The sequence below is a fragment of the Lagopus muta genome, chromosome 25 (assembly GCF_023343835.1).
Source record: "Lagopus muta isolate bLagMut1 chromosome 25, bLagMut1 primary, whole genome shotgun sequence".
Lineage (NCBI taxonomy): Eukaryota > Metazoa > Chordata > Aves > Galliformes > Phasianidae > Lagopus > Lagopus muta.
This window is the reverse complement of record NC_064457.1, coordinates 88,996-115,335: the sequence shown is the minus strand read 5'-3', so window position 1 is coordinate 115,335 and position 26,340 is coordinate 88,996. Positions and strand designations below refer to the sequence as shown.

Below are 26,340 nucleotides of genomic sequence, written 5' to 3'. Positions count from 1 at the left end.
TGCGGCGCAGGTGGCGGCCATAATGGAACCGGAAAGCAGCCTGCTGGGCCCAGGGGAGCGTTGGGCGCCGGTGGGCGCTGTGACGGTAGAGCAGCAGGAAGAAGAAGAAGAAGAAGAAGAAGAAGAAGAGACGGCGGCGGGGTCGCCGCGGTCGGTGCCGCGGTTGCGGGCTGAGCGGCGCCGCCTGCACGGGGCGCTGCTGGCGCTGGCCTCGCACTTCGCGCAGGTGCAGTTCCGGCTGCGGCAGGTGGCCAGGGCCGGCCCGGCTGAGCAGCAGCGCCTGCTCCGCGACCTTGAGGACTTCGCCTTCCGTGGCTGCCCCGCGCCGCTGGCCCACGGGCTCGGGGATGGCCCAGTGAGTGCGCGGGGCGCGGTGGGGCCGGGCGCCCTGATGGGGCGGATGGCGTCTCGTGTGCCGGGCTCTCCTAAGAGGCCTGTAGGAAAGCTGTGGCGTGACGGTGCCAGGACAGAGGGTAGTGGCTGTAGGATAGTGGCCTAGCAGAGGCTGCTCAGGGAATCTAGGGGTGCCCCGTCCTCGGAATTGTTTGAGGCCAGGTTGAATGAGGCTTTGGGCAACCTGCAGTGTCAGATGTCCCTCCTGTGGCAGAGGGTGGAGCTGGATGGTCTTCCAGCCTTGACAGCGCTGTGATTCTCTGACTTGTTTAAAATCCAGTTAGCAACAGCTGTTCCCCTTCCCCCTGCTGTGACGGGCATCTGAGGTAAGGAGTGTTGTTACAGCTGCCCAGCACTGCTCTGACCAGCGGTGTTGTACCACACCAGATGTGTGTGTGATGGAGCTTGTCTGCAGAGGTTCTTGTTTGTCATGTGTGTTGATGTGACCAGTACCTTTCCTTGATGTGCAGGCACGCCTTTTTTTTTTTTTTTTTTTTTTTTTTTTTTTTTTTTTTAATGACTTGTAATGTTCACCAATTGATTGCTTGAACTGGAAACATTCCTCATATCACAGACCTGTACTGTGGGGCTGGCCTGCAATGGTGAATGTTTAATTTTATTTACTGACAACTTTTTGTTCAGAGTGAGCAAGAGAAGCAGGAGCGAATTGAGGTCCAGAAGGAAAAGCAAAGAGAGCTGATCTTGCAGCTTAAGACACAGCTGGATGACCTAGAAACATTTGCATACCAGGAGGGCAGCTATGACTCTCTTCCACAGTCTGTGGTTATGGAAAGGCAACGGGTAAGGCTCCAGAGGTTCTGTATTGCTCACAGTCATTAGTAATACAGTATCAATAGTTAGTCTGCATGCATGTGTGCAGTCTTGTTGTCTATTGTGATTGTCATCGTGTGACAAAGAAGCCTATTTCCAAGGTAGTGAGTGGAGTATCTTGGAGGTTGTGGACACTGGTGCCACATACTGAAGTGATACAACTGACTGATGTTTTGCAGATGATTATAGATGAATTGATCAAGAAGCTGGACATGAACTTGAGTGAAGATATTGCAACACTCTCTCCAGAAGAATTGCGGCAGCGTGTGGATACTGCCATAGCACAGATTGTTAATCCAGCTCGGGTGAAGGAACAGTTGGTGGAACAACTAAAGACACAAATAAGGGACCTTGAAATGTTTATCAACTTCATTCAAGGTCAGTGCTCAGTTTTTAGACAAGTAGATTGAATTGATATATAATTCTGACATAGTTATGAAGAGGGAGTCTGCAGATGTCAAAGGATGTTCAGAGCTGGTGGTGGATAGAAACAAACTGCCAAGCAAGGAGCAGAGTGGTTTAAGGGAGTACTGACCTTTATATGTGGGATATACAGTCTAAATTCACAAGTGTGAAATTCTTGTTCTAGATGAAGTTGGAGGTTCTGGTAAGGCGGAAGATGGACACTGTGAGTGTGCAGGCAGAAAAGATGGTGGTGGTTCCTACAAACCAAATATCTGGTCTTCTGGAAACAGAGGTAGGCACTGCTTGGCATGAAGGTTTGTTTGTCTCTTTATTGCTGTCACTCATTTGATGTTCATGGAGCATGAACTAGCATCCAGGTATATTAGCATGTTTTTTAAATGTTTTTTTATTTCTATTATTTATAAATTGTATCGACAGAAGGTCTGTGTACAATTCTTTTGCCCTTCTTAAAAGCATGTTGATTCCTTAATGAGAAAACGTGTGTTTTTTTTACTTTCTTTTCTAACCTGAGCAGTGAACCCAGAAGATGCCAAAAAGTTGAGAGAAACAGGCCTGCACCTCATGCGTCGCATGCTTGCTGTGCTACAGATATTTGCTGTTAGTCAGTTTGGTTGTGCCACTGGTCAAATTCCTCGCAGCCTCTGGCAGAAGGACCAAGCCAACAAGGACTATTCTCCCTTAATTAAGAAACTGGAGCTGTCGGTAGATCGGGTGAGGCAGCTAGCTTTGAAACACCAGCAGGGTGACCACGTTATCAGTTCTTCCGATCTGCAGGATGTTTCATTAGGAGGGAGAGATGAACTGACTCTGGCTGTGCGGAAGGAGCTGACCATTGCTTTGCGAGATCTGATGGCTCATGGGCTCTGTGCCTCTTCTCAAGGGATGAGCCTGGTGTTGGCACCCATTGCATGCTTAATTCCTGCATTCACCTCCTCACCACAGACCATGCACCCCTGGGATCTCTTTGTGGAGTATTACAAAACTAAAAATGGACAGGCCTTTGTGGAGTCTCCAGCTCGCAAGCTCTCCCAGTCCTTTGCCTTGCCTGTGACAGGAGGAGTCACCATCACACCCAAACAGAGCCTGCTGACAGCAGTTCATACAGTTCTCACTGAGCATAACCCCTTCAAGCGCAGTGCAGACTCTGAACTGAAAGCTCTAGTGTGTATGGCGCTAAACGAGCAGCGCTTGGTCTCCTGGGTAAACCTGATCTGCAAATCTGGAGCTTTGGTGCAATCTCACTACCACCCGTGGAGCTACATGGTAAACACAGGCTTTGAGAGTGCACTTAATATCCTCAGTCGTCTGAGCAACTTGAAGTTCAACCTCCCGGTTGACCTGGCTGTCCGGCAGCTGAAGAACATCAAAGATGCTTTCTGATGTATTTTTATTTTAGATCATCCACTTTTCACAAGTGAGCAGCTGTTGATCTCCAGAAGCCTAGCTTTTTTTTTTTTTTTTTTTTTTTTTTTTTTCCTTCTTCTTCCTTAAGACTGAATTCTGCTCTTTGAAATCGATACTTGCTTTTAGGAAAATCTTGATGCTGGTGGCTGGGTGCGGTATGGCACTTTATCCTGCCCTTCTTATGCAGTTCTGAATGGCAAAATTGGTGAGCAGATTAATGCCGTGCTGGATGGGTGCAGGAGGGTCCTGACCACGGAGCCTGTCCACGGGAGCACAGTGCATCTGAGCTGTTGTGCTGCATCTGCACACTTATTTCAAAATCTGTGGTCTAAATGGTGCCAGTATGAGATACCTCTCAGGAGAAGTGAGGCAGTCTGATATCTGCTTGGGAGTGGGAGTTTGGTTGCTTATGTTTGATGTGGCTGCGCAGGGGTGAGGGATTTGTTTTTCCCAGTGTGAATGTAAGAGAACTGGGGGCAAATCCTGCTGAGGAACTGGGTATGCACTGAACCAGTAATATTCAGGCTGCTGGATGAGGGAGCTGACATTCAAATTACTTTGCAAGCATCCCAGAAGATCCTTTTCTGAAACTTCTGTGCAGAGATCAGAGCACCAGGGCTGTGGTATTCCACAGTGGATGTATTAAACTGCTCTAATTAGTGTCTGTGTGGGGAAAATCCATTTCCAGTGACTGTGTTTTAATTTGCGTTGGTTATTAGCCCTTGTGATGCAGGTGCAGTGGCTCACTTGGCTTTGTAATATTTATAATATCATTGTAACGTATCTGCAGTTCCTGATGGCGTTAGGATTTTTGTGTCTGCTGTAACAGCACCTCCCCTGCTGGGCGTGGACTGCGCTGCTGCAAGGGATCCTGAAATGAAATTGCGGGAAGAGCGCTGCCTTACAATGCAGCGTTAGTCGACACTGCACTGACGGCCCGGGCAGAACCGTCTGCCGTGTGGAGGCATCGAAGGCGCTGCGCCGGGCTGCTGCCGGGGACGATGCGGGGGGAGCGGCCGCGGGACGGCGGGCAGCTGCCCGGCAACTGCGGGATCGCTGCGCGCGTGCGGATGGGGCGGAAGTGACGTCAGGGCGCGGGGTGAAGGGTCGGCGGAGGGGGAGGGGTTTCCTTTTCCGCCGCGGCGCCATTGGGGTGGCTGTGCTGGTGAGTTGGGGCGGCTGCGGGATCTGCTTCCATCCGCGGGAACGGCGGGGCTGGGAACGGCCGGAGCCCGCTGTTGACCGCCGTGTGCCGTGTCTGCAGAGATGGGCAAGTTTATGAAGCCGGGGAAGGTGGTGCTGGTGCTCGCCGGCCGCTACTCGGGGCGTAAGGCTGTCATCGTGAAGGTGAGTGCGGGGCTGGGGGGTTCCTGCAGTGCTGCCCTCGCTGTTGGCCCTGGGCGGCCCCGCCGCTGCCCTGGCCGCTCCTGGAGAAAGGCCGGGAGCCCTCAGCGCAGCCGGCGGCGGTGTGTTGAGAGATGTCTGCGCAGGCCGTGTTTGTGTTCGGTTGCCCGGCTGGACGCAGCGCAGCTCGGGGCGGTTGTGACGGGTTGGCTCAGCGGGGGTGTGGGATGCGTTTCAGAACATCGACGATGGCACATCCGACCGGCCCTACAGCCATGCCTTGGTGGCAGGCATCGATCGCTACCCGCGGAAGGTGACAGCGGCGATGGGCAAGAAGAAGATAGCAAAGAGGTCTAAGATCAAGTCTTTTGTGAAAGTTTACAACTACAACCACCTGATGCCCACCCGGTGAGTGTAGTTATTTCAGCAGGACTAAAGTCTGATGGTAAGAAGGCCAAAGGAAACACGTTGTGTGTGTTCAGTGTTTGTAATTCTTGAACGTTCTCTTTGGTAAGTGCTGTAAATCGTAGAGGTTCTCCATTGTGTGGCTGAGTGTATGCAGGGTTCACTGTGTGAAAATAGTGACTTAGGGTTTGTAAAGCTGATGTGAAATATCAACGTACTGCTTAGATGATGCAGCTGGATTTTAATTTCAGTCATGTTCAATTTCAGTTAATTGTGGAATGTCAGTGGCTGAACTTCTGAAACTATTATGATAATTTGGTGCTCCTGGCAGCTGTTGCCACCCAGGAATGTTTTTCTTTTCCAGTTGTAAGTGCTGCTTTTACAGGCTGCCAGATACAAAATGCAGTACGGAGTTGCTTGTCTGTTGTCACAAGTGAACCTTTTTCCTTAATTTGCTGAATTAAATTACTTTGATCTGGTGATTTCTGGAATTAAATGATTTAAGTACTTTAGTTCTTTAGCCTGGTACCAATACGTACATATGACGTTATGCCAGATATAGTGACTGTCTCACACCTTTCTGCTCTCTTGCCCAGGTATTCTGTTGATATTCCCCTGGACAAAACTGTTGTCAATAAGGATGTATTCAGGGACCCTGCTCTGAAACGCAAAGCAAGACGTGAAGCTAAGGTGAAGTTTGAGGAAAGGTGAGTTGGAAGCTCATAATCTTGATGGTATTTCACTTTCTGGAGGATTCAGTGCAATAATGGTGTTGCCCTAGTTGATTGCCTTAAATTGCTTTAAGTACGTTTTTGGAATGATTATTTCTCTCTTGCTGTGCTTTTTCCCACAACCAAGTAGTGTGGTAGGTTGAGTTTGTCCATGTTCCTGTTTACAAATTCCAGTAGATTCACGTTATCAGTTACTTTGCTGCTACCTCATACAGAAACAAGCGAGGTGTTCAGGTGACATGATGATAACTTGGCATCTTACCATCTTGTGTCCACTGGATTTGTGTCACTGAGCTTAGCATGACAGGGCAGTGCTCACCTTGCCCAGAAGCTTTCCTTGTTGACAACACTTTATTTCAATGCTTACTTCAGAAGTACCTTCCATGGAAGGAGCTGTGCAGCGGCAGCAAAGAAGCAGGGATATCCTGCTGACAGCTCAAACAACTGGTACAAGCATGTATATAATGCATATCCTCTGCACTTAAATGTTGGCAGTTCTTTATGTGCAGCTAATGGTTGCATTCTACATCATCTGAAGCTGCCCTGTGTGTAAACTGCTGCAGTGTGGGTCTCCCTCAGGATATGACTTTATGAGGAAAATCTGCAAGCTGATAATCACTTCCATGGGGACTTTGAACTTTTAGAAAGTTTAGTTGGCAGACTGGGGAGGAAGAAACCAGGTTCATTACCTGTAGGTAAACAGTGCTGCTTTTTGCCTGTATAGGTGGATATGGAGGGATTGGGTGAATGTTTTATGCTGTTTCCTGTTCATACAAAGTACACTCTAAAATTTGTGTTCCTCTTCTTTCAGATACAAGACTGGCAAGAATAAGTGGTTCTTCCAGAAGCTGCGATTCTAAATTTAAAATAGGACTGTTTCAATAAATGTTTATTAAAAACCATCTTGCTATATTATGTAAAATTGTGTTGGTAGCCCTTTCACTGGGGTATAGACTTGCTTTGGATGTTCATAAAAGAGTTGGAAAAGGGAAAAAGTAAACCGATAAGCTTTTGAAAAATCTGGAATGATGTGTGAGCCTGAGGTGTGGGTGAACAGAGCTGTGTCTGCGTCGCTGCTGGGCGCATCATTGCCTCACGGTGCACTTTCAACTGACTGCTGCTGAAGTCATTTGTTTTATTTCAGCCCGTATGTTGGAGATGTCTTGGGGTAAATCTCCACCGGTGAATGCAGATGGGAGAGGTAATTCCAGATAAGCTGGCTGAGAATTGCAGTGACTGAGCCCCTGCCACGATGCTGCTATGTTTTTGATTATCGTTTTACATTACTTACTGGCTAAGCAGCACTTGTAACCATGTCTTCTCTGGGAGCTGGGCTAAAAGCTCGGTTATTCAGCTCTGCCCCACCTGGGGGAGGCCCAGGTTGGGCCTGCGCGGAGACGGAGCTCCGTCCTCCAAGCTGGGGCGGAGGCGGGGCCGGGCCGCGCTGCGGAAGGAAAAGCGAAAGCGTCAGGCCTTGAGAAGCTGCGGCTGGGTGGTGCTCGGGCTGCCGCGGGGTCTGGCCGCGCCGTCGCTCTTCGCTGTCGGAGCTGCTGCCATGGACTCGGAGGAGGTGACGGCTCCACGCGGGGCTCCGGGGTGGGAGGGGAGAGGAGAGGAAGGGCCGAAGCTCGGAGGCTTCGGCTCTGACCCCGCGCTCTGTAGGACTACTTGGTGCGGCAAGCCAGCCCCCAGCACCGGGAGGACTGCAGCCTGAAGATGAGCCCCGAGCGAGCCCGGCAGGAGATCGAGCAGTGCAAGGTGTGTCCTGCTCCGGCCGCGTCCCCGAGAGATGAGTCGAGTCGGATCCCGGTCCTCTGAGGCCTTTATCGTAGCCTGCACAGAAGCCCCACAGCTTCCTGGGCTGCAGCTGCCGCTCTTCTGAGTCTGCAGCCATCGTTTTGTATTTTTCTCTCATACGTGTGGCACCAAACTGCTGAGTGCAAGCCAGAAACAGTGAAGAGGGGATACTCGCAGTCATGAAGTACCAGGACTGGGTTCCTGGGCTGCGCATAGGGAGCAGCCTGCTGCCCACCCTCACAAGTGTGTACTGGGGTTGGACACGCTGTGGGGGCGCTGCATTGTTAACAGAGGCACTAACTGTTCCTCTCACAGGATCTTTGTAGTGCTCTGGATCAAGACAACGCGATGCTGCAAAAGGACAAGGAAGCTGTAGAGCAAATGTTACAACGTGTAAAGAAAGAGAGAGAACTTCTTCAGAAAAATCTCAAGCAAAAGCCTCCAAATTATGACAAGGTATCCCTCCATGTGCGTGCTTGAAGGAGTTGTCTTAGGCAAGGCAGCAGTGGAAAGTCTGGCTGTGCTGCTCAGCTCAATGCTTTGAGAAAACTTTGATGGGATGCAGCAGTGGTTACATGGAACTGTACTAGGGGCCTCTGTTGGGAAGTGAGCTTGTGCTGTGGAGGAAGGCTGCAGTGGAAAGCCAGGGTGCAGGATGGCGAGCAGAAAAATGGTGCAGGGTGGAGTTGCTTAGATCAGAGAGCAGCTGTAATCCCAAACTTTGTCTTGATTCCCCTACTGCTTGCTATTTCTTTTCTTCCAGGTGGATATCTCTATAGCACAGGATGAGAAGATCAGATTGACACAGGAGAAGCAGATGTTGGAAAACAAACTGGAAGAAATGAGAAAGAGGATCCTCAGGGAGGACCCGATGATGGTAACAGAGCATGTGTAGGCACTGATGGCCACAGGTAAAGGGTGTGAGCCAGGGTGGAGAGGCTGCTGGTGAATGCAGCTGGGCACTGTGTGTTATTAGGCCTGGCTCTTCTCAGCCTTGGGCTCCTTTGCCAGGGCCGGAAACGGTGGCTTTGGGACTCTGGGCACTGCTGGACCATAGGAGAAACTCTGCTAAGTCTAGCCAGCTGTTTGGTTTGAGCCATGAGCTTATTTCTCATCTGGGTTGGCAAGGACAGGTCTTGTGCAGGGTGCAGTCTCTTCCAGCTGCTGTGTTCTCTAACCTAGATGCTGCATGCCTTACCAGAGAGGAAGGTAGTGTTTAAGGGACTTGCAGCAGATAAGGAGGACATGAACAAGCTGGTGCTCACCCCTCTGATCCGCTGTCCTCTGACAGGGGGCTCAGCTCTCATCACCTTTGAGAAGGCAGAGGGTAAGAGTGAAAGAGCACTGCTACGGGAAAGTGTCCGAGTCATTTGGGCTTGCCAAGCATCACTGGCAGCAGTGCTACAGCCACAGCACTCACAAGCACTGCTTGTCCTGGCCAAGCCATCATTGTGCAAGGCTGTTCCCCTTTCCCAAAGCTTTCGCTCTCCCATGCCCTGTCCTACTGATTGCCTGGGCTGAGGGTTTTTCCTTTTGCAGTGGCCCAGCGGGTGATAGAGATGAAAGAGCATGTGGTGGAGCTGAGCCATGGGGAGGACCCAGAAGACCTTGACCGGTGTCAAGTGCGAGTGCAGGCAGGTCCAGTGGACATACTGCTGCCATCTGCTCTGGAGGTATGTTCCAAGGTCTCAGGGCCGTGTTCTTCTCCACTGCTGCCTGGACTGTGTCACTGGTAGCAGCTCAGCCCAGCACACCAGTACTGCAGATCTGATCTCCTCAGGCTTTGCCCTGCTGCAGCACTAACTAGCCTCTACCATCCCCAGATTGGGCTCGCTCGAGGCAGCAGGAGTATCCTGGTGTCCGGACTGCCCAGCCTGGGCATCCCTGAGGACATTCTACTGGACAAGCTGGAGCTCTTCTTCAGCAAGACAAAGAATGGAGGCAGTGAGGTGGAGAGCAGGGAGTTCCTGGATGACTGTGGCCAGGTGGTGCTGACCTTCACGCAGGATGGAGGTGTGTGGGACACACTGAGCACAGGGCTGTTGGAGGAGGAAAGCAGCCCAGCCAGCTCTGGGAAGCACTGGTTGTCTCCCAAGAGCAGGTGGAGTTGTGAGGAATGGGGATGGGAGACTGTGCTGGAGCTGAGCAGTGTTGGTGATCGTGCCAGAAACATAACCATGAGTTCAGCAGGGGTCTGTGGAGCTCACGGCTTTCTTCTTCATCTCCAGTGGCTGAGCAGCTAATCACTAGAGGGCAGGTCCAGGTGCCTATTGGGAAAACAAAATACAAACTCAAAATATCACCCTATATGAGAGGAAATGTCACCAACTTGCAGGTAAGGGTACGCACTCTGGTGCGGAGTGGCACCCACCAGCCCCAAGAGAGCCAGCATGGGCTGGGGGCTCCTGAAAGCCTGAGGGGTGTGTTTCTGGTCCCCTGGTCCCCTCTGCTGCTGGGGGACCATGAGTCCATGCTGGCCATGCAGTATGGGGTCTGCAGCTCTCTCCTTCTCTATGCCCAGCTGCAGCCCTCCCGCTGCACCAGGACCGTTCTGCTCTCGGGGATCCCAGATGTGCTGGCTGAGGAGCCCATGAGGGATGCGCTGGAAATCCATTTCCAGAAGGACAGCCGTGGTGGTGGAGAGGTGGACGTCCTCGGCTATGTCCCAGCTGGGCGCCGGGCAGTGGCTGTGTTCAGGGAGGATGTGGGCTAGCCCTGACCAGCACTGTAAGCCTGGCTCATCGGGAATTCAGTGTGTGAATTAAAGAGGCCTGCACGGAGCTCTGTGTCTGTCGTGCTCGGGACTGCCTGGGACAGGGCCGGGACGATGAATGGAGGGAGAGCCACGGGGAAAGCCGCGTCCCATCCCGGGCAAGGGGACAGAAGAATCACAAGTCGGGCCAGGGCCGTTCCGCCGCACCGAGCGGGCCCAGGGGGCGGTGCCGGCCGGGCGGGGAGGGCAGCCTGCTTTCGCTTTCGTTTCCCGGCGTAGCGGCGGGGCCTCGGGGCCGCAGGTAGCGAGGCGACGCCGCGGCACTGCGCGGCGCTGGGGCCGGGGGCGGGCAGAACTGGGTCGTAGAAGCAGCGGGGAAACGGGCCCGGTGTGGGGCGGCCCGGCCCGCTGAGACCGGGGAGGTCCGAGCAGGCGCGGGCCGCGGGTAGGCCGCTGTAGGGCCCTGTCACCTCGGCCCGTTTGCCGCCCCGTCCCCGCAGGCATGGCCGGCTGCACGGTGCAGGTGTGGGGCATCCCCAACGACCTGCCCCCCGACAGGGTGGCCGACAAGCTGACTATCCACTTCCTGCGTTCCCGCAACGGTGGCGGGGAGATCAGCGATGTGCAGGTGCTGCCCGGATCCCCGGCCTACGCCCTCATCACCTTTGAGGCACTGGCAGGTAATGATTGGGCCCTGGGGCGCTGCCCGAGTGTCAACCCGTTATCCTCAGCCCCGGTCACATGGGAGTGCCGCTTCTCGGCCTGCCGGGGCCGTGCTGGTGCCTGTTGTTTTTCCCCACACAGTGGCCCAGCGTATCCTGAAGGCGAAGAACCACGTGCTGTGCATCGGTGGGAAGAAATACCCCCTGGAGGTGAAGGCGCATATAGTGAAGCTGAGCCCTGATGAGGTAGAGCAGGGCAGAACTGCCCACCCAGGTGACGCACATCACCGTGACAGCCTCAGCTGGCTCCCAGACAGACTTTGTTCTTGGCTGACGCATTCAGGAAGGAGAGCTTGCTCCTCCTTTTAATTTTAATTAGATTTCATTTTTATTCATATTCAAATGAGGATGCGTATATTTTTTTCACACTAATAATACAGCAACAGCGAAGCAGACTTTGCAGTCAGTCATTTGGTATTTATACCTGTCAAAGCAAGGAAGAATAATCAGACTCAAGGGAGGGGTGCTTGTCCCCTTTCTATCTGGTGGTACAGAGGCGATTCTTCTAATGCCTTGGCTCTGCCATTAGCTGGACGCTATGTCATTAGCTGGACACGCAGTGTATTTTTGCTTTCTTTCTTCCAGGAGAGCTTAAGAGATAGACGTGCTATTGTCTAGGAGGCACAGGAGATTTAATGTATCTTCTTCCATTTGTCTTATCTTCACATCTGAGCACTGAAAATGAGGGCATGGCAGTTGACTGGGTACTAGAGACCTTGCCAGAAATCTTTGTTGCCAGAAGGAACACTGAGAGAACAAGAGGGTAACTGCATTTCAGCTGCAGAAAGGAGAGTAGCTCTGGGCTATTTGCAGAACTACCTGCTTGTAGAAGTGGGTCTGCATCTGTGCAGTTTGCCCTTTGCAATCCTTGTTTGCACAAAGCCTCTGACTATGGATATAAGGTCAAAAGGTCACTTAGGCTGACTGGATCTTTCAGTCATGCCTGTGTTGTTCTCCCATTGAGCATTGTGAAAGCAGGTTACTTTTCTGTCACAGTATCACAGGGGGCTGTGGTAAGAGTCACGTGTATTCACTTCCACCCTGTGCCTTGGAGGGGCCTTATTTTTGGTCTGTACTTTCTCACTCCTTTGGTCTCTACCTGCAGATCTTTGTACGTGTTTTCATGGTGGTTGACTATGGTAGGCTTCCTATTGGTGAAACGCTCTTGAAGAACTTGCAGAAGGGCTACAGCAGTGTGCAGTTTGACTTTGACAACAGGAGCACACTTTGCAGAGTCAAGGGAACATTTACTGAGCTGCAGGCCTTCAGCAGAGACCTGCTGGCCAGCCTGAACCTCAAAAGCCAGCCCACTGGAGAGAGCCTGCCTTCAGGATCCAGCCATTTGGCCAAAAACACTGGAATGTATGATTACCAGCAAGAGCCTGACTCTGCTGTATCAGCATCAAAGACAGTAAAGCTGCCACACTGGGACCAAGTGTGTGATAAGGCAGCTGATGGCCCATCACCTCGAAGCCACGTGGATCGGGAAGCTGTGGAACAGCTGGAGGACTTTTCCCTGGTCATGGACTCAGACATTTACTTGTACATACAAAGGTTTTGTGCTTCTGAGTACCAAAGCATACTTCGCCAGCATCATGTAGATGTGGTGGACGTTAGCAGCAATGACGTAACCATACTGTACCTCCAACCATCTCCAGGTACATCTGGGGACATGGACACTTTGCAACAGTCCCGCCTGGCACTACAGCACCTCTACCAGCAGCTGGAAGTGAGCTTGCGCAAAGAGAAGCTCTCCAAGGGAGGACTGAACAACCAGGAACTCAGGGCTCTGACACAGGAACTGCAGGAGCTGTATCCGCAGTTGCTCTGCCATGAAGATGGGAAACAGCTTGACATTATTGGAAATCTTGTTGATGTCTCCCAGGCCAAGCAATATGTTCAACGTTTCAGCACCAGAAGTGGTGCCTCACAGATGGCTGGCATGTTCAGTAGCTCCCCACCCTCACAGCCAGCAACTTCCTACACTACAGAGGCTACACTGGAAAAGCCCAAAGTTCCTGTGGACACCTTGCCTCTAAAGCTGAGCACAGGCAAGCCAGAGCTGAAAGCTGAACACAAGTTGGCTGCCAACTTCAGTGCTCCAAAAATTAGCAGGTCTCAATGCCTTTTGGAAAATCAGGACTCCCCTCTGATGGGGCAGGCACAGCTTTCTGGAAAGCATTTCTCAGAGACACGTGCTCTGGATCCCAGTGACCCAACAACACTGGCACAGCCATGCCAGCCTCATATCTCTACAGTGGATGTCATTTCAAAGTCAGCAGCAGAGTCTCAGCAGGACCCCAAAGAATGGGGCCATGTGAAAGGAGGGGCTAGGCTTACAAGAGAGAAGAGTCTGTCTCCTTTTGGAAACAAAGAAAAGGGCACTTTGAAGCATGCTGAGGACTTGACAGACTCAGATCCCAGCAAACACCATTCCCTTGCTGGCACATCTAGTATCTTTCAGTCTCTAAGTCTCTTTGACACAACAAGAACCTCTTTGGACTCCAAACCCTCTGAATCCAGGTCTATGCTGCGACGCTCCAGCAGCTTTTCCTTGCCAAAGGCAAAGGAAGGCAACAAGCCCCAAGGCACTGGCAGGGCAGCCAGTGGAGACAATAGGGTGAGTGAAGAAATGAGCCTGAACTCTCTGCAGTGGTCTTATCTGAAGTATGCCTGTCGCTCTGCTATTGATGAACTGTGCAGGGGCAGAGTTGTGGACATCTCAGAGCGTTCCACTGGGGACTGCACTGTGCTCACATTGAAGGCAGCAGACAGGAGCAAGCTTCTCCAAGCTAAATGGAAGGTAGAAGATCTTGTGCAGAAGTGTCCTGACCTTGTGTGTCAGAGTATGAGCTACTCAGAGCTTGCTGTAGATGGGCCAGATGATGATGCTCTCTGCGAACTGTGCAGCCGCTTGCAAGGGGGTTCCTTCCAGGTTGGGCTCAGCAAAGACAAGTACAAGCTCTATCTTGCCTGTCCCGAAGACATGCTGCCAGGAGTGACTGAGGCCTTCCATCTGTTCTCTTCCAGGAGGCTCCATGCCCTGAAGTCTTCATCCTTGTCTCCAGAACCAGGGAGAGCTTTAAGTGCAGGGCACCCAAGTGCTGTCCAGCCAAGCCAGGACACCATGCTGGACGCAGCCCTTCCCAACAGCCTGGAGTCCCTGCAGATGGACCTGCAGCCCCTGGACATTAGCAATAAAACAGTGCACCCAGAGGTTCTAAATGCTTTCCAGCAGCTGGAGGCTGATGAAAACAGATACCCCAGTCTTTGGAGGTTCCCACAAGCACTGGGACGTGAGGCCAGTGACCACATAGATCCTGGGGCTGTGCAGGGAAGAAGCAGCCTTCTCAGCCCTAGCATAATGGAAAATTTCAGTCCTGCAGCTCCTAGGGAGTCCAAGGAACAGCTGAAGACCAAAGTGATGCTGGGGGAACCTGACATTGCACGGCTAAAGCAGGTTTTGCCAGACAGGTTCCAGTTTGTGAAAGACAAGAGCAGAGTAGGCCACGATGATGCCATGGGACAACTGCAGTCACCAGTCCTCACAGCTGATGATGCTCCTCACTCCGTGCCCACCTGGCTGTACAAGAGTATGGCTCCTGATTCATTCCAGGCTGCAGCTGAACAGTCACCTGCAGCTGAGCCCAGGTCCCAGGAAAGTAACAGTTCAGGCAGGGACAGCATTCAGGAGGAGCCCAACCTCCCAGCACTGCAAACAAAAGACACCAGCCTTGAACAGGAAAGCTGCAAGACTCCTCTGAGCCAGTGTGATGCTTGCCAGGACTTATGCATCACATGCCAGACCCCCTCTGGTCATGCCTTGTGCAGGTCATGTTTTGCAAACCAGCCAGCTTGCTGCAGTTCCTCCTTGGTTGCCCCCAGCTGCAAGATCTCAGGGACTTTCAAGATATCCTCTTTGTCACAGAGCTTGCCTGGCTACTTCCGAGACCTGACACTCCAAATTACCTACACCATCCCCAATGGCATTCAAGGGGTAGGTATCCCACCAAAAGGAACTGCCTATCCTGCTGGAAGCTGGGCAGTGGATTCTGTGGGTGTTACTGGGGCTATGGTAGGACAGGTGAAAGAGGGCAGATACAGCTCCATGCCCCATACACAAAGCAGCAGAGGTTTTGCCCCATGCAATAGCACTCCACACCAGGCTTAGGAGCTACTTGCTGCTTTTGAAGAGTGTGTGAGCTCCACTGTTAGTTCAAAGCATCTAGCAGCTCATGGGCACCACAGCGGTCTGTTTTCAAGCTGGACAGCATCTCAGAAGCCAGAACTGAGATTGTGCACTCAGGTGATTGTTTAATATGCTTTCTTCTTTTCTAAGGTCGGTCATCCTCATCCAGGAGAGCCTTACAAAGGGGGATATTTCTTAGCGTTCCTGCCTGACAACAGGGAAGGGCAGAAGACAGCAATTCTGCTGAAGAAAGCATTTGAGGAAGGGCTGACATTTCAAGTCAAGTCCTACAATGGAGAAGAAAGAGTGACATGGGGCCCTATCCCACACAAAACCTCCTGGCATGGAGGCAAAGCCAGGTATGATTCAGTTAGTACCACACCTTCAGGTTTTTCATAGCAATTCTAGAGAGAGAAACACTGATCTTAGCACAGCAGACCTTGGGTGCTACTGCAGACTGCCACAGCAACATAGTTGGTGCCCTTTGCTGCCTTTCACATGGCAGCCACAACCAGCCATGATGCATTTCAAGTGGGATAAAGCCTTACTCACCCCCATCTTCAAGCTCTCTCCGTGGCCACGTATTCTGATCCCTCTTCACTTAGAACTTTCCTGGCTTTTCCCATGCCAGCTCTGCAGTCAACTCTGTGTTATGTTAGGCAGCAGCAGCTGACAGCTCCCTGCAGCTCCCAGGGAGCAGGTCTCACTCACCCTCACCCTCTGCTGAAGGGTTAGGACAAAAATAAGCTGCTGCCCCTCAGTGGCTTTTAGCACTGTCAACAGGATTTACATTGCTTCACTCTCTGCCCTACAGGAACGGCTATCCAGATGCCCAGTATCTCCATGAGGTTTGTACTGTCCTGAAGAAATTGGGCATTGACTGAGACTCTGCGCCTGAGCATTCATATCCAGTGTCTTCACTTCACCTTCCTTCCCTGCTGACAAAACTACAACCCAGCACAGCTCAGGAAAAAAGCAGGTGCCTGCCCAAGGAGTGAATTGTGTCCTGAGACAGCCAGAAGTCTACACATTAGCAACAGCAGCCCCTCTATCTCCCAGCTTGGAGCTGAGCGTCCCCAAGCCTCTAGCTCTTACTAGTTGCTCATCTTCTCACCAGCCAGTTAAGTAACAGCTTGTTTCACCATCAGATTCAGGCTGAGCCCTGGCATGATTTTCAACAGAGTGCCATTTAACCAAGCCAAGCAAGCAGGAGCTTGCTTGTAGTTCAACCCCAGACTTCTGGAAGTCTGTTCCCTTTGGCCACTACAGGCAGGCTCCAGCTCAGCCACCTCCAGGGCCTGTGCCAGAGCTGAGCTATCATTAATTTCAGATGCTTAAGTAGACATTTCAGTCCTCGAGCTGACAGCCATGAACTACAGCCCCTCCCCAACACCTGCTCTGGGGACAGCAGGAAAGTTTATGCTTGGTTGGAGACAGCAGCAATGAGTTTCAGCTCTGAACAGCTGCCTCCTGAGAATATCAGGCACAGATAGGGTGCAGGTGCAGAAACACAAATAAACAAGATTTATCTCCACATTCTTTGTAGTGGTTGCTCACATTCTGTCTGCTACTCTGGAACCCCATTTCATTCTTAGCTGTCTACAGGGACACCCCAACACAAACTAGAGTGCAGAGACCAGCTAAGTGCTTTGCAAACAAAAATAATCACTATAACTGCCCTCCAAAGTAGACTACTGCAAGAATGACGCAATGCTTGAGACAGAGATTAACAGTTATACTTGAGAGCAGAGGCAGCTTTTCAGCTTTGGAGAGTTGTTGGGATTTGTAAACTGAGTACATCCAACCTCTGACTGCCTTTTGAAGCAATACAGGAGACGGGCAGAATATTGACCAGCACACCACTGAGGGTTTTGTTATGCTTTAATTAACATTTTAAACACACAAGGCATATGGAAACATTAGATGGAGGAGCATTACACATTATAATCATGTAAACAGCATTGGCACATTTGCTTTCTGTCTCACTGGGTTATACAAAGCAGAATGCATTTTTTAAACAAAGATTTTCCAAGTGCCTGTTAGGGTGAGCATCATTCATATCACACATTTGCACATCAACATAACTCAGACAGTGCAGATCAGACCATATGCTGTAAGAGGCTCAGTCTAATGCATTTCACATCATGCTCATGTACTACTTGCCAGTCACTTTGCCATCAACAGGGTTTCATACAGAAGAGACTTCATTAGGCAACAATAGTGCTTTCACACTTTGCCTGATAGCAGCTGCAAGCGGCCAGCATTCTGTGCTGATTAAAGCCTGCAGCTCACACTGCCTTTTTCTTGTCACTGATCACTCAATTTTAGTTTAATACAGGTGGGAAAAAAAATACACAGCTAAACTCCTCGCCAGCCCAAAGCACTTAGGGGGTCATGTTCCTTTGAGCAAAGTGAGGCTGCTTTCCTTCCTACGCCTGCACTTGGCATGCAACACAAATGAACAAGAGAGAAACTGAAGAGTCAGAGGTGATGGAAGTTGCTCGATGATAGCAAAGGGTTGCATTTTTTTGCCCAAGTCTAAAAGTATCAGTCTGGGAATGCAACTATAGCAATGACATCGGAGTAGCACTAGGACAGGCATTCCTGCCAGGGGGATTCTTTGAATTACTCATGCTTTTCACCTGGCCATTTCTCCTCGTAGCATAACCTTTGGATCAGACGATGTAAATCAACACTGAATTGCACTTCTGATGGCAGTAATGGCACACACAGTTTAAGAGCAGGCGTCTCCCATTTCCTTGATAGTATGACTTTGCCCTAAAAAGTTAAGCAACACTGAATGGAATGATTCTTTTGTTTGTTTTGCTTTGGTCCTTAGGTGTACAAACGTGCTGGTTAACTTTAATTCATTAAGACACTTGAAATTGTTTTACACAGGTTATTGATCCACAAAATGTTTATCCATTAAAAAAGTAAAAATAAGGACTACTAAAACAAATCTAGAACAGAGCATTAACCCTGGCCTGTCTGTAGAAAACACGATTGATACTGAGGGACATAAAAACAGTGCTCAGCTCTAACAGAAAGCTATAGCAATTGATTAGTACTCACACCCTGATAAGGCCTTCACGCACATGCAGGTAGCAAACACATGAGCAGCCCCCCTAAGAGCACAGAGAGCCTGATTATTTCCAAGGAGCCAAGGTAGAACAGCTGATAAAGCCTCACTTGAGGACCAGCTCTGAGCTAAACTTTCACCTTGGGAAGAAGAGCTGCAATAGTGGCAGCTAAAAGGCAGCTCTTTAGGCTGCAGGAGCGCAGATGTCCAGGAGAGCCACACACAGCCCATGACACCTGCAAAGAGAAACTCATTCACGCTAAGTCAAACTACAACGGTGTTCACAAACTAGAGCAAGAACGATAACCTTTTTTTGGCAGTACTTTGAAAGGCCAGAATGGAGGAGGGTGACTTCCTAGTCCTTACAGACATGCAAAAGAAAGCACCAAGATGCTACGCTATGGTGTATATCATAAGGCAGCAAGGCAAAGGGGCCCTGCAGCACACTGCAGAACTCCCACTCCTCTTCTACATTCCATGAGGAGGGCCTAGGCAGTGAAAACCTTGCTGTGCTGCCTAATCCAAGTAATCCAAAGCCATCCGAGTAAGGCACTGAGCATGCTCTTGGCTGACAGTAAAGCAAGGAAAGGATGTTATGGTAAAACAGTTGCATAGATTTCCCTTTTACAACTGCAGAACTGAAGATGAGTGGCGTGGTATGTCATTTTTAGCATGCTGCTCTTTCATCAAGGTGAAGTCAGGTTCCACAAAGGAGACTTTCCATTGCAGCAACTTAGACGGTCATTCTGTTGTCAGATTTGGTAAAGTTGCATTAGACACTGTTGGATTTAATCCAAATTAGCATGATGGGGGCAGGTTGAAAGGAGAAACAGCAAGATTTTGGATTCAGATACGTCAGAAGTTGTGCTTCTGAATTTCATGTGGCCATACTGGTGGTGGTGGTGTTCCATGTGCAACAGATGGAACAATGGGTGTCTGTGCCTGGACTCCAGCCCTTCTTTAGGGCCACAGGTAATGGGGCTGTGTTAAAGCTAGGCAGAATAAGTCCTCTGGAGTATCTGCCCATGTATTTTAATAGGCACCAGAGCTAAGCACCTGAAATTCAAGCTGAACTGATGCTTGCAGCACTGGTCTGGGAACAGAGAGGAAGAACTCACACACTTAATCTGCCTAGGACTGCCCCCCCCCCCCTCCGACAGTGTTTGTTCTCCAGCAGATGAAGGACTTCACCGTTGGGTCCACTTGCCCATGCATCCCCTTCCCTCTTTGGAGTCAGGACAGTCAAGACTCCAAGCAGTCAATATTTGTTTCTGCAGCCTGACCTCACCCACAACATGCAGTGCTCCTTGATGCCCTCAGTTTACCTTTTAAAAACCCAAATGGAGCCTAAAGCACTGCAGCATCTACAGTCCATGACAAAGCCTCAAACTGCTAAAGCAAGCACACATCACACTGTGGTCACCCAGGCCTGGAAGCCAGGTGGAGCAAGAAGAGGAAGTCCTCACAGAACTAGGTTTCCAAACACAGTGAAGACAGAAAAGAGGAAGAGAAACTAACTTCTAGCCCAGGAAGAGCATCCTAGGCATTTCTTAAAGCCTCAGTGCTGGAAGGGAGCTGGCAGAGACCCAACGCTTGCAGCTCCAGGAGAAGAGGTGTGAAGCCCTACTGACCATGAGGTGAGAGAGCCTAGCCTGAGAGCTCACTAGAAAGGAACAGAAAGCCTGACTGGAACTGTTCCAGATACCCATGCCAAAAGGCTCAGCAGAGCTGGACATTTTGCCACCTAAGCTGATAATTCAATGACAGGTAACACCAGGTGATTTGTTACACATGGAACCCAGAGCCCCACAAAGCAGGCTGGCAGGATTGTTCTTGCAGGCTGCTTTGCAATGTCTCCTCAGCACAAGGACACAGCACAAAGCAAGCAAAAACACAGGCTTATTTGGTCCCATCTTGCTGAAGTCTGATTCAACACTGCAGCTCTTGGAAATACGAAGACAAGGGTGAAGTTTAGTCTTAACAATATCACCTTGAAGACCAACATTAATAAAGCATAGATCCAACATCAAACTTTCCAGTCATCTGAGACAAAGTTCAATCCTTATGTTCTCTAACAATCAGACACAGTTTAGATCTCCTTTTAAAGTTTGAAATCAATAACTGAACAACATCAAGTTACTCAACTGAAACTTTTCTTCTGTACTCACAGAGCAGCACAGCCTGCCAGGTTCCTTATACACCGCACAGAGAAGTGACTACACACTAAATGCAATACCCTACAGACTCCAGAATGCCAGGATGGTTACTTATAAGGCAAAGACAACATGATCTGCTATTATCTCACTGGTGTTAGGGGCCAGTGAAAGCTGAGGGAAGAAAGCACGGTTAGTATGAACAGAGGATCAGCCAGGGCAGCAACTAAACTGAGGCAGCCATGCTGTTCCTCTGGCTATTAAGAAGCATTCTCAGCCTGGCCTCTTCTCCTGCTGAACATGCTTCTCAAAGGTGACAGTGCAAGCATTCCAGCATGGGCTGGGTGTCTGTGGAGATGCCTGGCAGTACAGCATTTTACATCCTCGTGGTGACCATCTATGCAGCTGTTAAGCATCAACTGCTTCAAAGCTGCAGCTATGCTGCCAGAAAAAAAAAATAACATTAGTTGAGAACTCCGGTATGGAAACAAGGGATTAGAAAAATGTACAAAATAACCAGGCTTCAAAACAGAGAGCGAGGGCAGAAGGCGTATCTGCAAAGGGTCAGACACAGCAAGAGCATGCAAACTTCATCTGAGCTTTAACCACAATGTTCTTATACTGGTAATAATGCAAGCTACCGATCTGTCCATTTCCAGGCCCCAAAGAGAGCAGCAAGTTAAACCATGAATTCACAATCTGCACGCATCTCTCTCCTCCTTAGTTCTCTGTCTTTTTGGATTCTTCCTTGGGTGCCTCAGGAACCAGGATGACCTTTCCAACATTCTTCTTCTCTTGCATGTGTTTCATGGCATCTGCCACCTGGAAACAGTGGGAATCTCGTGAAACTACCTACAGCCACCCCACAGTGCAGCCAGGACCCCCCCAGACCTCCTTGGTCCACCCAAAGACAGGGACATGCAGAAGGCAGCTCTCCCTGTAGCAACTCTGCACAGATGCATTTTGGACAGAGCTAGCATTTGCAGAACCCTTATGCATTTATATCTGAACAGTTCTCAGGTACTAACACCAACTGATTCTCAAGCTCTTTCCTCTTCTGCAATAACTCCTACCCCAGCAAGTAATAATATAATAAACTGACTCTGCTTGGACAACATGGAGCATGGCAGAGCTGCTGGGAGAGCTGCAGCTTCTCTTCCAACATTCTGCTTCGATTCTCAGCCCCCTTCTGTCCTGGAGGCCACTGTCCTGGTTTCAGCTGGGACAGCTGTTTTTTTCCTCATAGTGCATAGCATAATACTGTGTTTTGGCTTTGGGAGAAAAACAATGTTGATAACACAGCAATGGTTTAGTTGTTGCAGAGCAGTGCCGTACAGAGCCAAGGACATTTCAGCTTCTTGTACTGTCCTGGCAGCAAGGGGCTGTGGGAAGCATAAGGAGCCAGGAGGGTACAGAACCAGGACAGCTTACCCCAACTGGCCAAAGGGATATTCCAAACCATATGCCATCATGCAAAAACAACCAAAACCAACAACAACAACAAAACAAAACATAAAACTGAGAGGACTTGGTCAAGGGGAGGAGACCCACTCAGGGACTGGTGGGCATCTGTTGGCAGGTGGGAAGCAGCTGTTTTGTGCATCACTTGTTTCGTAAGTACATTACTACATGATCATCACTATTGCTATTCTCCTCTTCTGTATTATATTGTTTCTATCTCAACCCACAAGTTCTACTTTGTTCGTGTTTTTTTGTTTGTTTGTTTGTTTTTTTTTGCCACTTCCAGCCTGATGCACAGCCCAGTCCCTCCACAGGTACACACTGTGCAGCTGAGCACTTGCCCCATCCCAAAGGGACGTAGTTTGGCATTGTGCAGCGCTGTGCACTGGAGCACGAGAGCCCATCTACTTCAATGTCTTAAAAGAAAAAACTGCAGTAACTCTTTGAGAACAGATGGCTCTTAGAATTGTCCAGACACTGTGAACAAGGTGCTCACTCTGAAACAGAGCTCCCTGTGCAGAAATCTCTTAGGGCTTTCTGTCTGCCTTCATGCTAGCTCAGACTCACCTGATCGAAAGACCATACAGAGTCTATTTTGGGCTTGATCTTTCCTTGATTGTACAGGTTAATCAGCTTGAGTAGAACATCTGTGATAAGTTTGTATTCTTCATCCATATTTCCAAGATCGTACCCACACACAGCCTTATTATGGTGCAGAAGCTGTATGGCATTGATGCTGAACTGGTTCCACCAAGTTTTAGCCATGGCCACAAGGTTCTTCTTCTGCCCAGTGATCAGGTTTGATACCCCTAAGAAGAAGACAAAGCCTTGGATGAGCTGGGATCAGCACAGAGAGGTAGTGAGCACCCCGTGCAACAGGATCTGGAGCATCAGCATGAATATACTGCAAAAACATAGAACTCCTCCTTCTTAGGAAGACAGTAGTGGTTGCAGCTGAGCTGAAGCCCTAGCAGAGGCAAGAAGGGAGTTGCAAGTCACAGCCAGCAGGGCTGCTGGGACAGCAGCACTCCCCCTCTCCTACAGACAACATTTGCCAGGGAAGCCAAATGCTGCTTGCAATGGCTGGGACAGAAGCAGTACTCTGCTGCAAGTGTCTGGAATCCCACTGGAGGCTGTGTGAGGGCTTTGTCTCCAGGGACAAAATCGCAGTGTTTTAGAGCTGGAGAATGGAAAGAGAAGTATTCAGCAACCTCAACGCTCATCACCCACACATCCTCTAGAAAAAAAGCAAGGCTCTATTAGTGCTACGCATTAAGGCAGTCTGGACAAAGTAGCCATGCCAGGGTTTCGCCATGGGGACATTACAGTTTCCCATGCAGGCTCTGGGGCCTGAGGAGAAATGTCACCGTGGGAAGGAAGAGCACTGGAACCTGTGACCACAGCTCTGGGGGCAAGGTACACATCTCACTCCCCTCAGTCCCTTATCCAGGCAAAGCATCCTAAAATCTTCACAAAAGTTGCAGAACTATAACACAAGCAGCAGCTAACAACCACAGTGCTTCCTCCTGGCCACATACCCAGGCACAGAACAATATACACTTGCATCAATCCACACCTAAGCTGGGGGTGGGATTTGGTGCCCACACTCACCATAAGTGATGACTTTACCCATTGGCTTCAGCAGGTGAAATGCTTTGGATGTGTCAGATCCGCCCAGCGGGTCCATGACAATGTCAACACCTAGAGGGAATGGAGAGCAGCTACAAGTCCTTGCACGTGAAAGAAGAACAGGGTCACTATACAAGTCTTCAACAACACCATACCTTTGGGAGAGATTTTCCGGACCTCCTCTGCATAATCCATAGTTCTGTAGTCAATGGGGTGAGCGACTCCACTCTCCCTGAGTGAATCATGCTTGGAGGCAGATGCTGTGCCAAAAATGGTGACATTTTCTACAGTCTTGCACAGTTGGATGGCAGCAGTTCCCACACCACCTGGAAACCAGAAGGAAGAATGAGTTAAAAGCAAACATGGGAGTTTGGGACACAGGTTTTGTCTGGGGTAGGCTGAGTACATGCTAGGGGAGATTGACCGGGGCTACTGGGAAATGCGTTTGCAGGTGACATTTTGCTGGTTCAGCACCTCTCCATGCTGCCTTACCCATGCCCCGGCAAAGAAGCTGCACATTGAAATAAGAAACCTCAGCAAGAATTAACTTACCTGCAGCCATATGGATGAGGACACTCTGGTTGGGTCTCAGGTTGCCGAAGTCAAACAGGATCATGTAGGCAGTGATGTAGTTGACAGGAAGAGCAGCTGCTTCCTCAAAGCTCATTCCCTCAGGCATCAGGAACGTCTGCACAGCAGGCACATTCACAACTTCTTGCCAGAGCCCAGTTCTGGCCAGGATCATCACCTTATCACCAACCTAAAACCCAATGGACAACAAGGAGGTGTGAAATGAGCTTAAGATGCGCAAAATTCTTTGCTTTTGGCACAACAGGACTATGCAACCCATAGTGGGGGCTATGCCCAGTGCATGGGGCATCAAGAAGCAGCTGCTCCATGTGCAATAGCAAGAAAACCACCAAACAGACCTATCAGAGAGCAGATGACAGATGAGAGGTAGCAGGAAGAAATGCTCCTCATTTTACAGGCTGGACATTTACAATTGAATAAACCAAGTCGTTTTCCTGGAAGGGAGGGAATAATCCCTAACAAAGAAGGTTTTAGGAGACACTGTTTCACCAGTTGTCTACCTTGACAGCCATGGGAGCCAAAGCTATGGGACACTCACAGCTGTTCTGTGCTGGGGCTTGCTAGAAATGCAGCAGCCAGAGGCTCCCAGGTCCCCCAGCACCCCCAGCACCCACCCTGCTGCTACCCACAGCTCAGCACCCTCGTGAAAGCTGGAGCCGTTTCTCTGACCATTCCCATAGTTCCCATAGCCCAGATGGAATCACAAGCAAGCAGAAACAACATGGTCATGCTTCGGCCCTTTGTCCTACCAAGTGGTAAGAACATTTTATAGATGCAAAGAATCTCCTCCAGCTTTTTCCCCACGAGGACAGACCAGCAGGGACGCTATCGCCGCCCCGAACAGGATTTTGATAGGGGGAGGGTTGGGTTCGAAAGCAGTCAGAATGGAGCCAAGCACAGCCCCAGCTCGAGCTCGCGGCCCGGAATGGGACGGGGCCATGAAACGGGAGTTCCCACCCCATTCCCGTGGGCCCGGAGCGCCCCTCGCCGGAACTGGGGAGGGGCGGCGACAGCGCAGCGGGCACCGGATGCGAACCGAACCGGGGCACCGCTCACCTGGCGGTCGCGGACCTCCTCGCCCACGGCGCTCACGGTACCGGCGCACTCCATCCCTGGGCAGAAAGGCAGAGACGGCAAGCGGTCGTACAGCCCCTGCCGCATCATCACGTCGGCGAAGTTGAGGCCGCACGCACGGACGCGCACCGAGAGCTCCCCGGGCCCGGGGTTGCCTCCCCGCCGCGTCTGCACCTTCACCTTCTCGTAGCCACCGAAACCCGTCAGCACCAGCGCCCGATGCTCCGGGGCCTCCCCGCTGCTCGCCGCCTTAACTGGGGATTGCTCGGGGGGGATTGCTGCGGCAACCGGGGCCGGTTCGGAGGACATGGCTAAGCGAAACGAAACGACGACGACTGCGAGGAAGGGGCAGTGGCGGCGGCGGGCGGGGAAAAGGCAGAGAACGGGGCGAGGCCGGGGGGGTGGGCCGGGAGCGGGGGCGGAGCTGCGGCTGGGATGGTGAGGTGGTCCCCGCAGTCCCGTCGCCGGTTCCGGTGCCAGCCGCTCTCTCGCAGCCCGCTATTGCAGCCCCGATTCACTCCCCCCGCCCCTTGCTGCTGCTGCCGCCGCTGCTGCTGCCGCAACCCCGGCCGCTCTCGGTGTGGCGCGCGGGGTCGGCTGCAAAGTCCCAGCCACGCCCGTACAGCCGCTGCGTTGCGGAGATTAAATCCTAATTGCGTCCTCGAGCTGCGGCAGCCGCAGCTCAGCTCCCTGCCTGCCTCCTCTGCCTCGACCTTATTTTTCCCTTCCTTTTTGCTAAACGTTTCCTCTCAAGCAAACTAAGTGTGACTTTCTGGAGCCACGTATGGAATGGCTGCTTTGGTGGGTAGTGGCCTCGATGAGTACTGCTACAATTTAACATAAATAACCGAGGTCACTTCCAGGATGGTTCTGTAAACAGCTCTCTACTCATAGCCCTGAAATGGCTTCGAGAGTTGTGCAGGAGGAACGGGCTGCCTCCCAGACAAGAGGGAGGAGTCCTCCTCCAGTCCCTAACTGCAGACAAATAAATGCGACTGCATGCATGGATGGATCCATCTATCTGACCCCTCCTCCTGCTCATGGAGCATCTGTCAGCAGGCAGCAACCAATTCTGTGAAATGCTGTTCAGATCCTTGCCCAGCTCCCCAGCTTGCTGCTGCAGTGCAGGATTGTGCTGTGCACAGTCAGAGCCTCTCCACAATAGTCAGGGAAGAACATCCTCATGCTCCCAACACTGCAGCTCAAGGGTAAAGGTTCAGACCTGCAAGTCAAGCAGCTGCTGACAAAGAGAAACATCTACCCCAAAAAGAGGAAAACAAAATCCATCTCAAGGATGACAGAAACACGCACGTTAGAAGTTTCTGTGTTGCTCCAGCACCATCTGGAATTTGCTAGCCAAGCAAAGTCAAGCACAAGGCCTGCTTTGAGCAGGGCACT

At 50.8% G+C, this 26,340-nt stretch overlaps 5 protein-coding genes across 10 annotated transcripts; 4 read left to right on the top strand and 1 right to left on the bottom strand.

The window, feature by feature from the left end:
- The first annotated feature begins 11 nt into the window (after positions 1–11).
- RUNDC1 (RUN domain containing 1) lies at positions 12–4,136 on the top strand. Its single transcript, XM_048927113.1, has 5 exons — positions 12–355; positions 1,036–1,194; positions 1,404–1,602; positions 1,814–1,921; positions 2,165–4,136. Exons 1-5 carry the CDS (start codon positions 23–25, stop codon positions 3,028–3,030), a joined length of 1,665 nt encoding a protein of 554 aa, XP_048783070.1. The 5' UTR covers positions 12–22; the 3' UTR covers positions 3,031–4,136.
- Positions 4,137–4,154: 18 nt separating this feature from the next.
- Positions 4,155–6,436, top strand: RPL27 (ribosomal protein L27). Its single transcript, XM_048927131.1, has 5 exons — positions 4,155–4,219; positions 4,319–4,401; positions 4,637–4,806; positions 5,400–5,510; positions 6,346–6,436. The coding sequence occupies exons 2-5, from the start codon at positions 4,321–4,323 to the stop codon at positions 6,392–6,394; spliced, it is 411 nt and encodes a 136-aa protein (XP_048783088.1). The 5' UTR covers positions 4,155–4,219; positions 4,319–4,320; the 3' UTR covers positions 6,395–6,436.
- A 513-nt stretch (positions 6,437–6,949) lies between these two features.
- On the top strand, positions 6,950–10,195 carry IFI35 (interferon induced protein 35). Of its 2 annotated transcripts, XM_048927122.1 has the most exons (9): positions 6,950–7,104; positions 7,197–7,292; positions 7,647–7,787; positions 8,095–8,208; positions 8,514–8,658; positions 8,871–9,004; positions 9,155–9,344; positions 9,560–9,666; positions 9,853–10,188. In XM_048927122.1, the coding sequence occupies exons 1-9, from the start codon at positions 7,090–7,092 to the stop codon at positions 10,042–10,044; spliced, it is 1,134 nt and encodes a 377-aa protein (XP_048783079.1). In that variant the 5' UTR covers positions 6,950–7,089; the 3' UTR covers positions 10,045–10,188. The 2 variants fall into 2 exon arrangements, with proteins under 2 accessions (XP_048783079.1, XP_048783080.1); XM_048927123.1 differs by lacking the exons at positions 6,950–7,104; positions 7,197–7,292 and adding an exon at positions 7,313–7,574 and having other exon boundaries at positions 9,853–10,195.
- A 73-nt stretch (positions 10,196–10,268) lies between these two features.
- Positions 10,269–16,489, top strand: LOC125684707 (uncharacterized). 5 transcript variants are annotated; one of them, XM_048927105.1, is made up of 6 exons: positions 10,269–10,345; positions 10,545–10,724; positions 10,849–10,952; positions 11,872–14,763; positions 15,106–15,314; positions 15,770–16,489. In XM_048927105.1, exons 2-6 carry the CDS (start codon positions 10,547–10,549, stop codon positions 15,837–15,839), a joined length of 3,453 nt encoding a protein of 1,150 aa, XP_048783062.1. In that variant the 5' UTR covers positions 10,269–10,345; positions 10,545–10,546; the 3' UTR covers positions 15,840–16,489. The 5 variants fall into 5 exon arrangements, with proteins under 5 accessions (XP_048783062.1, XP_048783060.1, XP_048783061.1 ...); XM_048927103.1 differs by having other exon boundaries at positions 10,270–10,345; positions 10,603–10,952; XM_048927104.1 differs by having other exon boundaries at positions 10,278–10,724.
- A 329-nt stretch (positions 16,490–16,818) lies between these two features.
- On the bottom strand, positions 16,819–25,329 carry VAT1 (vesicle amine transport 1). The gene is made up of 6 exons (XM_048927121.1): positions 24,925–25,329; positions 23,830–24,037; positions 23,433–23,603; positions 23,260–23,349; positions 22,216–22,457; positions 16,819–21,009 (listed from the first exon to the last, which is right to left on the bottom strand). Exons 1-6 carry the CDS (start codon positions 25,249–25,251, stop codon positions 20,908–20,910), a joined length of 1,140 nt encoding a protein of 379 aa, XP_048783078.1. The 5' UTR covers positions 25,252–25,329; the 3' UTR covers positions 16,819–20,907.
- Between the last annotated feature and the right edge of the window lie 1,011 nt (positions 25,330–26,340).

What these genes read in the sequence shown, in the direction of transcription:
- RUNDC1 (XM_048927113.1), top strand. Translation starts at nt 23, where the DNA reads ATGGAACCGGAAAGCAGCCTGCTGGGCCCAGGGGAGCGTTGGGCGCCG. An exon ending in ACGGGCTCGGGGATGGCCCA is followed by an intron (nt 356 to 1,035) that starts GTGAGTGCGCGG and finishes CTTTTTGTTCAG; the next exon opens with AGTGAGCAAGAGAAGCAGGA. An exon ending in GTTTATCAACTTCATTCAAG is followed by an intron (nt 1,603 to 1,813) that starts GTCAGTGCTCAG and finishes TTCTTGTTCTAG; the next exon opens with ATGAAGTTGGAGGTTCTGGT.
- RPL27 (XM_048927131.1), top strand. Translation starts at nt 4,321, where the DNA reads ATGGGCAAGTTTATGAAGCCGGGGAAGGTGGTGCTGGTGCTCGCCGGC. An exon ending in GTAAGGCTGTCATCGTGAAG is followed by an intron (nt 4,402 to 4,636) that starts GTGAGTGCGGGG and finishes GATGCGTTTCAG; the next exon opens with AACATCGACGATGGCACATC. An exon ending in AAGGTGAAGTTTGAGGAAAG is followed by an intron (nt 5,511 to 6,345) that starts GTGAGTTGGAAG and finishes CTCTTCTTTCAG; the next exon opens with ATACAAGACTGGCAAGAATA.
- VAT1 (XM_048927121.1), bottom strand. Translation starts at nt 25,251, where the DNA reads ATGTCCTCCGAACCGGCCCCGGTTGCCGCAGCAATCCCCCCCGAGCAA. An exon ending in AGGAGGTCCGCGACCGCCAG is followed by an intron (nt 24,038 to 24,924) that starts GTGAGCGGTGCC and finishes ATTGGGTTTTAG; the next exon opens with GTTGGTGATAAGGTGATGAT. An exon ending in CCGGAAAATCTCTCCCAAAG is followed by an intron (nt 23,350 to 23,432) that starts GTATGGTGTTGT and finishes CATTCCCTCTAG; the next exon opens with GTGTTGACATTGTCATGGAC.
- LOC125684707 (XM_048927103.1), top strand. Translation starts at nt 10,665, where the DNA reads ATGTGCAGGTGCTGCCCGGATCCCCGGCCTACGCCCTCATCACCTTTG. An exon ending in TCCCCAATGGCATTCAAGGG is followed by an intron (nt 14,764 to 15,105) that starts GTAGGTATCCCA and finishes TTCTTTTCTAAG; the next exon opens with GTCGGTCATCCTCATCCAGG. An exon ending in TGGCATGGAGGCAAAGCCAG is followed by an intron (nt 15,315 to 15,769) that starts GTATGATTCAGT and finishes TCTGCCCTACAG; the next exon opens with GAACGGCTATCCAGATGCCC.
- IFI35 (XM_048927122.1), top strand. An exon ending in AGGAGATCGAGCAGTGCAAG is followed by an intron (nt 7,293 to 7,646) that starts GTGTGTCCTGCT and finishes TTCCTCTCACAG; the next exon opens with GATCTTTGTAGTGCTCTGGA. An exon ending in CACCTTTGAGAAGGCAGAGG is followed by an intron (nt 8,659 to 8,870) that starts GTAAGAGTGAAA and finishes TTCCTTTTGCAG; the next exon opens with TGGCCCAGCGGGTGATAGAG.